Genomic DNA, 12,255 nt, shown 5'->3' on the forward strand with positions numbered 1-12,255 from the left:
TAAGATCCTTGCCCCAGCAAAGATGCGAAAATGCAGTAATGCAGTGAACAGATCTGGGTTTGTCAGTGAGTAAACAAGGCCAACGCCAATGAACGGGACAATATTCTCAAGGTCATTGAGGTGACACCTGTGGATGTAAAAAAACAGTAGTAAGAAACAGAATGCATGCTGGGTATCCTGAGCAGACAGACATGTAACAGCACAGGCTGCGTAGCCTGAGTTTGTAGCGCAGACATGTAACAGTGCATACTGCGTAGCCTGAGTTTGTAGCGCAGACATGTAACAGTGCAGACTGCGTAGCCTGAGTTTGTAGCGCAGACGTGCAACAGCGCAGGCTGCCTATCCTGATTGTTTAATGGAGACAGACATGTAACAGCGCAGGCTGCGTATCCTGATTGTTTAGTGGAGACAGACATGTAACAGTGCAGACTGCGTAGCCTGAGTTTGTAGCGCAGACATGTAACAGCGCAGGCTGCGTAGCCTAAGTTTGTAGCGCAGACGTGCAACAGCGCAGGCTGCCTATCCTGATTGTTCAATGGAGACAGACATGTAACAGCGCATGCTGCATATACTGATTGTTTAATGGAGACAGAAATGTAACAGCACAGGCTGCGTATCCTGATTGTTTAGTGGAGATAAACATGAAACACTACAGGCTGCATATACTGATTGTTTAATGGAGACAGACATGTAACAGCGCAGGCTGCGAATCCTGATTGTTTAGTGGAGATAGACATGTAACACTGTAGGCTGCGAATCCTGATTGTTTAGTGGAGATAGACATGTAACAGCGCAGGCTGCCTATCCTGATTGTTTAATGGAGACAGACATGTAACAGCGCAGGCTGCCTATCCTGATTGTTCAATGGAGACAGACATGTAACAGCGCAGGCTGCATATACTGATTGTTTAGTGGAGACAGACATGTAACAGCGCAGGCTGCATATACTGATTGTTTAGTGGAGATAGACATGTAACAGCACAGGCTGCATATACTGATTGTTTAGTGGAGACAGACATGTAACAGCGCAGGCTGCATATACTGATTGTTTAGTGGAGACAGACATGTAACAGCGCAGGCTGCATATCCTGATTGTTTAGTGGAGACAGACATGTAACAGCGCAGGCTGCATATACTGATTGTTTAGTGTAGACAGACATGTAACAGCGCAGGCTGCATATCCTGATTGTTTAGTGGAGACAGACATGTAACAGTGCAGGCTGTATATACTGATTGTTTAGTGGAGACAGACATGTAACAGCGCAGGCTGCATATACTGATTGTTTAGTGGAGACAGACATGTAACAGCGCAGGCTGCATATACTGATTGTTTAGTGGAGACAGACATGTAACAGCGCAAGCTGCATATCCTGATTGTTTAGTGGAGACAGACATGTAACAGCGCAGGCTATGTAGCCTGAGTTTGTAGCGCAGACATGTAACAGTGCAGGCTGCGTATCCTGATTGTTTAGTGGAGACAGACATGTAACAGCGCAGGCTATGTAGCCTGAGTTTGTAGCGAAGACATGTAACAGTGCAGGCTGCGTATCCTGATTGTTTAGTGGAGACAGACATGTAACAGCGCAGGCTGCGTATCCTGATTGTTTAGTGGAGACAGACATGTAACAGCGCAGGCTGCGTATCCTGATTGTTTAGTGGAGACAGACATGTAACAGCGCAGGCTGCCTATCCTGATTGTTTAATGGAGACAGACATGTAACAGCGCAGGCTGCCTATCCTGATTGTTCAATGGAGACAGACATGTAACAGCGCAGGCTGCATATACTGATTGTTTAGTGGAGATAGACATGTAACAGCGCATGCTGCATATACTGATTGTTTAGTGGAGATAGACATGTAACAGCGCAGGCTGCATATCCTGATTGTTTAGTGGAGATAGACATGTAACAGCGCAGGCTGCATATCCTGATTGTTTAATGGAGACAGACATGTAACAGCGCAGGCTGCGTATCCTGATTGTTTAATGGAGACAGACATGTAACAGCGCAGGCTGCCTATCCTGATTGTTCAATGGAGACAGACATGTAACAGCACAGGCTGCATATCCTGATTGTTTAGTGGAGATAGACATGTAACAGCGCAGGCTGCATATCCTGATTGTTTAGTGGAGATAGACATGTAACAGCGCAGGCTGCATATACTGATTGTTTAGTGGAGACAGACATGTAACAGCGCAGGCTGCATATACTGATTGTTTAGTGGAGACAGACATGTAACAGCGCAAGCTGCATATCCTGATTGTTTAGTGGAGACAGACATGTAACAGCGCAGGCTATGTAGCCTGAGTTTGTAGCGCAGACATGTAACAGTGCAGGCTGCGTATCCTGATTGTTTAGTGGAGACAGACATGTAACAGCGCAGGCTATGTAGCCTGAGTTTGTAGCGAAGACATGTAACAGTGCAGGCTGCGTATCCTGATTGTTTAGTGGAGACAGACATGTAACAGCGCAGGCTGCGTATCCTGATTGTTTAGTGGAGACAGACATGTAACAGCGCAGGCTGCGTATCCTGATTGTTTAGTGGAGACAGACATGTAACAGCGCAGGCTGCCTATCCTGATTGTTTAATGGAGACAGACATGTAACAGCGCAGGCTGCCTATCCTGATTGTTCAATGGAGACAGACATGTAACAGCGCAGGCTGCATATACTGATTGTTTAGTGGAGACAGACATGTAACAGCGCAGGCTGCCTATCCTGATTGTTCAATGGAGACAGACATGTAACAGCACAGGCTGCATATCCTGATTGTTTAGTGGAGATAGACATGTAACAGCGCAGGCTGCATATCCTGATTGTTTAGTGGAGATAGACATGTAACAGCGCAGGCTGCATATACTGATTGTTTAGTGGAGATAGACATGTAACAGCGCAGGCTGCATATCCTGATTGTTTAGTGGAGATAGACATGTAACAGCGCAGGCTGCATATCCTGATTGTTTAGTGGAGATAGACATGTAACAGCGCAGGCTGCATATCCTGATTGTTTAGTGGAGACAGACATGTAACAGCGCAGGCTGCATATACTGATTGTTTAGTGGAGACAGACATGTAACAGCGCAGGCTGCATATACTGATTGTTTAGTGGAGACAGACATGTAACAGCGCAGGCTGCGTATCCTGATTGTTTAGTGGAGATAGAAATGTAACAGCGCAGGCTGCATATCCTGATTGTTTAGTGGAGACAGACATGTAACAGCGCAGGCTGCGCATCCTGATTGTTTAGTGGAGATAGACATGTAACAGCGCAGGCTGCATATACTGATTGTTTAGTGGAGACAGACATGTAACAGCGCATGCTGCATATCCTGATTGTTTAGTGGAGATAGACATGTAACACTGTAGGCTGCATATCCTGATTGTTTAGTGGAGACAGACATGTAACAGCACAGGCTGCATATACTGATTGTTTAGTGGAGATAGACATGTAACAGCGCAGGCTGCATATACTGATTGTTTAGTGGAGATAGACATGTAACAGCGCATGCTGCATATACTGATTGTTTAGTGGAGACAGACATGTAACAGCGCAGGCTGCATATACTGATTGTTTAGTGGAGACAGACATGTAACAGCGCAGGCTGCATATCCTGATTGTTTAGTGGAGACAGACATGTAACAGCGCAGGCTGTATATACTGATTGTTTAGTGGAGACAGACATGTAACAGCGCAGGCTGCATATACTGATTGTTTAGTGGAGACAGACATGTAACAGCGCAGGCTGCATATACTGATTGTTTAGTGGAGATAGACATGTAACAGCGCAGGCTGCATATCCTGATTGTTTAGTGGAGACAGACATGTAACAGCGCAGGCTGCCTATCCTGATTGTTTAATGGAGACAGACATGTAACAGCACAGGCTGCATATACTGATTGTTTAGTGGAGACAGACATGTAACAGCGCATGCTGCATATACTGATTGTTTAGTGGAGACAGACATGTAACAGCGCATGCTGCATATACTGATTGTTTAGTGGAGACAGACATGTAACAGCGCAGGCTGCATATACTGATTGTTTAGTGGAGATAGACATGTAACAGCGCAGGCTATGTAGCCTGAGTTTGTAGCGCAGACATGTAGCAGTGCAGGCTGCGCATCCTGATTGTTTAGTGGAAACAGACATATAACAGCGCAGGCTGCGTATCCTGATTAAACATTAACTGTACAAAAAGAGGGTTAACAATGGCACTACTTTTGGCAAGACCCCACTTGGTTCAAGTATTAATATGGTGAAAATTGAATATATTATTGTTTCAACTTTCACACCCTATCATTTAGTTTATTTCAGTGGGTAGGTGCTTGTGCATAAGCCATTATATACTCAAAAATAGTGGAGCTAGAACTGTTCCACTGGAAAGTATGCACTTTTAGCACTCTAATGCCTGGACTCAAAGGTCTAGCTTACCGGTAGGGTTGCACCGATACCATTTTTTTATGACTGAGTACAAGTACCGATACTTGTTTTCAAATACTCGCCAATACCAATTACTGATACTTTTTTTTTAATGTCATGTGGCCGTTTACCAAACACAATACAGACTAATTATTTAAGATTCCTTCTTTATAATTATAAAGGGCTGTAATTCAAAAGACATTATGAAATAATAAAAAAGTTCACTGAACATGTTTATAAATAAAAAATATTACAATAAAATGTTAAATTTAAAGGGGTGATACAATTGGGTTGTAGGGCTGTTATATAACATCAATCTGACATGTGTATGGAGGTCCGACTCTAAGTTGAACAGTCTTTCACTTTCCACACTACTGTATGGTGCAGAAAGATATTTTTGGGCCATTTTTGCCAGAGCTGGAAATCTGTTTATTAACTGCCCAGTACTTCAGGGGTTTGTCTGAATGAGGTACAGTGATCTGTCCTACAATAATACAAATAACAGCAATTTGTATTGGCAGAACAGTAGTAAACAATTTTTAGTTTAGTCTCCACTCCAGTTTAAAATGAAATGGGTACATGCAGTTTGAAAAAAACACCACAAGATAGCATATGGGTAGGAAGTGGAGGTATCGGTTTAAGTATCGGTGCATTTACACGAGTACAAGTACTCATGCAAATACTTGGTATCGGTACCAATACTAGTATCGGTATCGGTGCATCCCTACTTACCGGATTATGATAAAATATAACTTTTATTAGTATTATAAAATGTTGTGAAACAAAAAAAACACTCAAATAGTTAAAATCACAATTGTCATGAGATGCAGGACATATGCAGGACACAGCAATGATGGTACAACTCTATTTTATTACAGAGCATAGCAATACACATCTAGACAGGTTGATTGTACTAAACTAACTGCGACACAGACACCGGACCTAAGCCCCACCCACAAACTAGTGACATCACATCCTGCTCTCGTCACATCTTCCCCTTTTTCAAAGGCAAAGCATACATTTGCATATAACAAATAACAAGGTACACCAACAGGGTATACAACAACATTTTTGTTTTTGAACATTATAAAAACAAACAGGTTAGAAAACATGAACAGATAAATTACATCCTGACTTGGACATCGGGGTAGACTACCCTAGTCCACAGTGACCATGGGATTATTCTGCCCATACTTCCGGTCACTGTTCTAGCTAAAGTCAGTCCCTATATCGGGTCGGAAGTTTCACCACTCTTCCGCTTGATGTAACTTTGCATGAACTGTCCTCTGATACAGAAGATGGTGAACAAGAGTCCGCTGGAGGCAAAGATATATCCTCGCTGTGATCTTGCTGAGGGGAAGGCACCTCTCTTAGAACAGGGGATCCCACCGGCGGTGGTACTGAGGCATCCAGTTCCAGACTCTCAGGTACAGACTGAAGATGTCTTCGGTTACGGCGTGTAGCCGTCCCTCCCTCCGTAAGGACTGTATAAGACCTTGGTTCTGGAGAGCAGCCAACTACCGTAGCAGGTGTCTTCCATTTCTTCTCATCGTCCAGTTTAATTCTGACACTTTGGCCCGCTTTGAGTTCCTGTAAGGGCCTGACAGAATGTCTCCTGTCGTAGAAGAAACGATAACCCTTTTTGGCCTCTTCATCCCTCCTAAGGACTTCGTCCCGAGGAACAGGGCCAGGCGGCTTGAAGACACCCACTGAGGGTAAAGTGGTGCGAATCTGGCGTCCTAGCATCAGCTGTGCCGGGCTAAACCCGGTGGCTTGAATGGGCGTCGCCCTGTATGACAAGAGGGCTAGGTACAGCTCAGATTGTTTTAGAATGAATTTTGTTGTTTGAACTGCCCTTTCAGCCATTCCGTTGGCCTGCGGATAATGTGGACTTGACGTGGAATGTACAAAATCATATTCCCTGCTGAAAGCACTGAACTCTGTAGAAGCGAACTGCATACCATTATCACTCACCAGCTCCATTGGAATGCCCCAGCGGGCGAACAAGCTCTTCAGGCGAATGATAACAGCCCGACTTGTGATATCATTCAGGGGTGCAATTTCCAAATACCTGGAATAGTAGTCGATCACAACAAGAAACTTTTTCCCGTGCAGTTCGCACAAATCAGCAGCTATTTTCTGCCATGGCAGCGGAGTAGACATTAAGGGCTTCCTTCTCTGAGTAGGCCGGCGTTCCCGGCAAAAGGCACATTTAGACACGTGATTTGCAATGTCAGAGCTGATCCCAGGCCACCACACAGCTGTAGCTGCCCTTTCTCTGCACTTTGTAATGCCTAAGTGGCCATCGTGAATCCTGTTTAACATCTCTTTCCTCATGCTGACAGGAATTACAATGCGGTCTTGGAACAGCACCAACCCCTCCAGCTCCGTGAGCTGGGACCTCTCTGGCTGGTAAGCACTTAAAGACATCCAGGCTGCCCGGCTCTTGGGCCAGCCTTCTCTTATGTACCTTATAACTTCTTGCAGATCTGTGTCCAAATATGTCTCTCTCTTTATCTCTTCCAGTTTCCTTGAAGAAATGGACTTAGAGGCCAGAACTGAATCAACATACACTTTCACATACGATTCTGTGGAGGATTCTTCAGCAGCAGCCAGCGAGAGCCTGGATAGTGTATCTGCCACAACCAGCTGTTTCCCCGGCACATGCACTGCCTGAACATTGAACCTGAGCAGTCTCATTAAAAGTCTCTGGCATCTCAAGGGTGTTTTGTCAATGTCATAAGAATTGATTAGAGGGACTAGCGGTTTGTGGTCAGTTTCCAGACTAAATTTCTCCAAACCCACTAGATAACGTTGAAAGCGCTCACAGGCCCAAACTGCAGCCAGGCACTCTTTCTCAATTTGAGCGTATTTTGACTCCGCAGCCGTCAGTGTGCGGGAACAGTAGGCGATGGGCTGTAGTTTGTTGTCATTCAGCTGCAGGAGTGCAGCCCCCAACCCATAACTGCTTGCATCAGCACTAACCACAGTCTTTTTTTGAAGGGTCGTAGAACCCCAGCACCGGGGCAGACCCCAGCAGGGACTTGGCATGCAGAAAAGCTTTTTCTTGTGAAGGTCCCCAGACCCAGGCAATGTCTTTCTTAAGCAACTCTGTGACAGGGTGTAAAACTGTTGATAAATCTGGAAGAAACTTGCCCACATAATTTACAAGGCCCAATATTTGTCTCAGCTCATGTACATCAGAAGGGCTCTTCATCTGTTCAATAGCACAAATTTTCTCGGGGTCTGGCTTGATGCCATCCCCGTTGATGATATGCCCAAAGCAGCATAATTCAGTTTTCCTAAAATGACACTTTTCTTTATTCAGCTTCAGCCCAGACTCTTTGATAGCCTGTAGCACACAACTTAAACGCTGATCATGCTCCTCCGCTGTAGACCCATACACTAGAATGTCGTCCATGACGACCGCTGTGCCCACGTGGTCACTCAGGAGAGAACTCATTTCCCTTTGAAAAATTTCAGGAGCGGAGGATATCCCAAAGGGGAGTCTGCAGAAGCAGAACCGACCTACTGGTGTGATAAAGGTAGTCAGTTTGCGGCACTTTGGATCCAGGGGGATCTGCCAAAAGCCGCTAGAAGCGTCTAATGTGGAAAAGAACTTCACCCCAGCCAACTTTGGAGCTATATCTTCCAATGTCGGCAGCACAAATCTCTTCACTGCTTCATTCAACCTTTTCAGGTCCACACAGATGCGCACCTTTCCGTTTTTCTTTGCAACTGGAACAATGGGGGCACACCAATCAGTCGCTTCAACAACCTCTTCAATAACCCCCATAGACTTCATGCGCATAAGCTCTTTCTCCACTTGAGGCATGAGCGGGAACGGAATTCTACGAGGGGTAGATATACTGTATGGGACTGCGTCACATTTAAGTGTTATACGGACAGGTTTGCAGTTCAGTAGGCCCAACTCGCCAAACATATCTTCGGAAATCTCATTCACTCTGGCCATGAGGCCCAAGTCACAGGCTGCTTTTCTGCTCAATAAACTGTTAGCACACTGGCCTCGGATCACATGCACCCACATGGTGAACTTCCTCTGCTTGTACTCACAACTGGCAAGAAATTTCCCCACACAATCAATGCGGCCACCAGGTCTATGGACATTTGTAGTAACCTTCGCCAGCTGGGGCTGTCGAGGCAGTTTCATAAATTCGGCAAAAGACATTACAGTGATATCTGCTCCTGTGTCAATCTTAAAATCAACTTTGGCTCCCATTACAGTAAAAGTAACTTTCCAATCTTCCTCTGAGCTTGTCCGTTCCACAACAGACCCCACGAAAGACACTTCCTGACCCTCCTGGTCACTGTCCACCTGCATCTCCTTAATGTATTCAGTTTTACACACCACTTCAAAATGGCCCATTCTGTTACATTTTCTGCATCTTTTATCTCTGGCCGGGCATATAGCACTCTGATCATGAGCCCGGTAGCACCGTGTGCATCAGCCATGTTGTGCCCATCCACTTCTAGGCCTTACCAGTACTTTAGATCTACCGCTCACACTGTGCCTTTCACTAGCAGTTTTCCTAGACTGCTGCACTTTATCCACAATACTCTCAGACCTCAGATCAGCACTTTGCTTTTTCACCAGTTCACTCTGGCGGGCCATCCTAATAGCCCCGTCTAACGTTAAATCAGCCTCAAACTGTAGCTTCAGTGAGACTTCAGCATCTGCAATTCCAATAACTATTCTGTCTCTGATTTGCTCTTCTTTAGCAACACCAAACTCACAGAATTCAGCTAATTCATACAGGCTGCGCACAAATGACTCCACAGATTCTCCCACACGCTGATTACGTTTGTGAAAACAAGCTCTCTCATGAATCACATTTCTTTTGGGCACAAAGTGGGCACTGAGTTTATCCATAACTATATCAAAGTTAAATTCTTCCCCTTCTTGGAAAGTAAAAGCATTGAACACTGGCTCCACATCTTTCCCCATAGAGTATAAAAGAGAATTAACTTGTACTTCACCACTCTCCTTGTTCAGTTTGGATGCAATCCTGAAGCGCTGAAACCGCTGACGCCATGTGGGCCAAGCTGCAGGCTGAGAGAAGTCAAAAGGCTCAGGTGGGGTAAACTTTGACATTGCAATCGATCAGGAACAGAAGCGCAGTCCAGAACTTCTGACACCATGTCATGAGATGCAGGACATATGCAGGACACAGCAATGATGGTACAACTCTATTTTATTGCAGAGCATAGCAATACACATCTAGTCAGGTTGATTGTACTAAACTAACTGCGACACAGACACCAGACCTAAGCCCCGCCCACAAACTAATGACATCACATCCTGCTCTCATCACAACAAGTGTCGATTAGAACCAAGGTAATGATTTGTGAGAGCTTGGTTGTGTAAATATCACCAGTATTAACGAGTAATTTCTAATACCTGTGATGAGTAACTAGAAATTGGTGCGACTATAGTCAATTGAGGAGTACTGTATAGTATATAGGCTTCTAATAAGATAGGTTCCCTGGGCACAAAGTAGAATCTGGGTTGGTATATGTGTTCTGCAATATTTCTCTGTGTTCTCGCACTCAAATAGAATTATGCTGCAGAATAGTATTATTCATTACCAACAACTGTTATAATTATAAACAGAGTGAGCCTAAGTAGGCCATCTGTGTATCATTCCACTATATGTTCATGACTCACGTCTAAGTGTAGTGTGTAATCGCTGTAATATAAGATATGCCTACTAAAATAGAGGCTGTAAAGCGATGATCAGTGAGATAATTCATTTGTGGTATACACCAGATCACTGGGGGTCCAGGAATAATATCCTGGACTAATGGTATGTGCAATTGTAATTGCTCATTTTTACTAACAACTGTCAAGTTAAGTGGTTTGAACCGTTATTCGGTCACTATTATAGAGTCCTAATATGATCAATGCGGTTATGTTCTTTTATAGTAATCCAAAGTGTGACCGCAATCATATCCTTTGTGGCTACTATATTTTTGTAGTGTTAGGTAACAGTTAATAGCATCTGTGGTAGTCTGTACCGATATTCAGCCCACAGTATAACGTTACTATATTATCAATATTGCCTAGGTATTTCTAGAGGTTATGGCACTCTGGTTGAATATGATTGCTCGGTTATTATGTTATGAGCTGACAGTACTGTATATAATGTCATTGAGTAATCATCACTTGTATACCAAATCGTCCTCAATGTCAACACACACATCCCGCTTATAACTGTAACATGTGGTACCACTTATCTATCGTTTAGTATAACATATATTGATATATATCGGCATTCAACGTATAGAATTGCTATTGTCCTGTATCACATCAAGTTGACATTCGGTATAGTCATATGAGTATATTTGTCAATATTTGGCTAGTGATGTGCACAATATTGCTGTGAACTAACCGCTTTGTTTTTTAGAGTTGCAAGTGCAGATGCACTAATATTCCGTGTACTTGTCAATATTTACACTATTGGCTCATAATGAGGATAGTTATACCTGATGTATGCCGATACTCGGCCCACAATGTAACAAGCATCACTATATGATCAACATTCCTTTATTTGGATAGTGCTGTATGCGGTAACACTGTGGTTACTTAGTTACTGTATTTTAGACTGTTCATTGATATTAAAAGATGTATGCCGAATGTTCGGCCAGTACTGTGCACAGTATCGTTGTATGGTAACTATTTTGCTTTGTAAAATTGTGAGTGCAGCCGCACTAGTATTACATATGCTTATAAATATTAACGTTGTAAATTAACAGAGAAAGTAATTGTAGCTAGTATGTGCCGATACTAAGTCCACAATGCATCAAGCGTCACTATGTGATCTATACAATTTCTATTTTTAAATCTTTATTTTCCATATTGCAATTTCAAAAAGTTACAGAAATCAAAAATTAACAGTTAGTGTGGCTGAATAGCCCTCAGGAATATAAAGCAAAAATAAAACAATCTTGATTTCCATTCAAAATAATACTTCATTATCGCTACTTTGATTATGAACTTAATACTCTCTTACAAAGATGAAAAGGGAACTAGTTGGGTGAAGACAAAACAAAAAAGAACAAATAAACGAAACAAGAGAAAAAAAAAAAAAGGGAGAAACAACATATAACATATTAATATATAGATTTTTCCTCCAGCCCCATCTCGCCCACTATATCTCTTCATTATTATTTGCAAGCCAGGCACTAGGAAAAGTGCCTGCCAGCACTTGCAACTGAAAGAAAACTGATTTAACAAATGGTTTGACTATAATATTTTGAGTCCCGGATGGTAGGGATAATATAAACACTTTCCAGTGCTTAAAGAACAGTTCTACTCGGTCATCGGACATTCCTTGGAGATTGTATTGTTCAGACAGGCAGTGAGATAACAAGGCCTGTTTGAGTTCTCTCAAGGTAGGAGCCCTTTTTGCCTTCCATTTTCTCAGTATCAAATTTCTACTCAGGAATATAATTATATTAATTAGTTTCAAATTCCGAACTACACCTTGAAATTTAGCTAGAAAGAAAATCTCCAAGGGCTGAACAGCGTAGTCAAGTTTAAGAATGGCATTCATCCAATACACTATCTTGGCCCAAAACTGCCCAATTATTGGACAGGTCCAAAAACAGTGTGTGATATCTGCCAAGGTAGAACTACATCTAGCACAAACAATACTAGCCCCATACCATCTTGATCGTTTTGCAGGGGTCAAATATGTCATTAGAGCTATTTTAATTTGAGATTCTCTCCATGCTGTCAAAACTCAGCTCTTTTCTGTTAACTTAAAAGTATCTAATATTACCTGTCTATCAATATGCAGGAACACAAAGCGCCATT

The 12,255-nt window shown here is 43.1% G+C and overlaps 1 protein-coding gene across 1 annotated transcript in view; it reads right to left on the bottom strand.

Annotated features, from left to right (window-relative positions):
* MGST1 (microsomal glutathione S-transferase 1) overlaps window positions 1-12,255 on the bottom strand; it is a gene marked incomplete in the record, with an annotated part of 157,566 nt that overhangs the window by 510 nt on the left and 144,801 nt on the right. Inside the window, 1 exon segment of the mRNA XM_053719142.1 lies at window positions 1-127. This exon segment is cut by the window's left edge and continues 510 nt beyond it. Within this exon segment, the coding sequence (XP_053575117.1) occupies window positions 1-127 (127 nt within the window).

This window comes from Bombina bombina, chromosome 6 (assembly GCF_027579735.1).
Source record: "Bombina bombina isolate aBomBom1 chromosome 6, aBomBom1.pri, whole genome shotgun sequence".
NCBI lineage: Eukaryota > Metazoa > Chordata > Amphibia > Anura > Bombinatoridae > Bombina > Bombina bombina.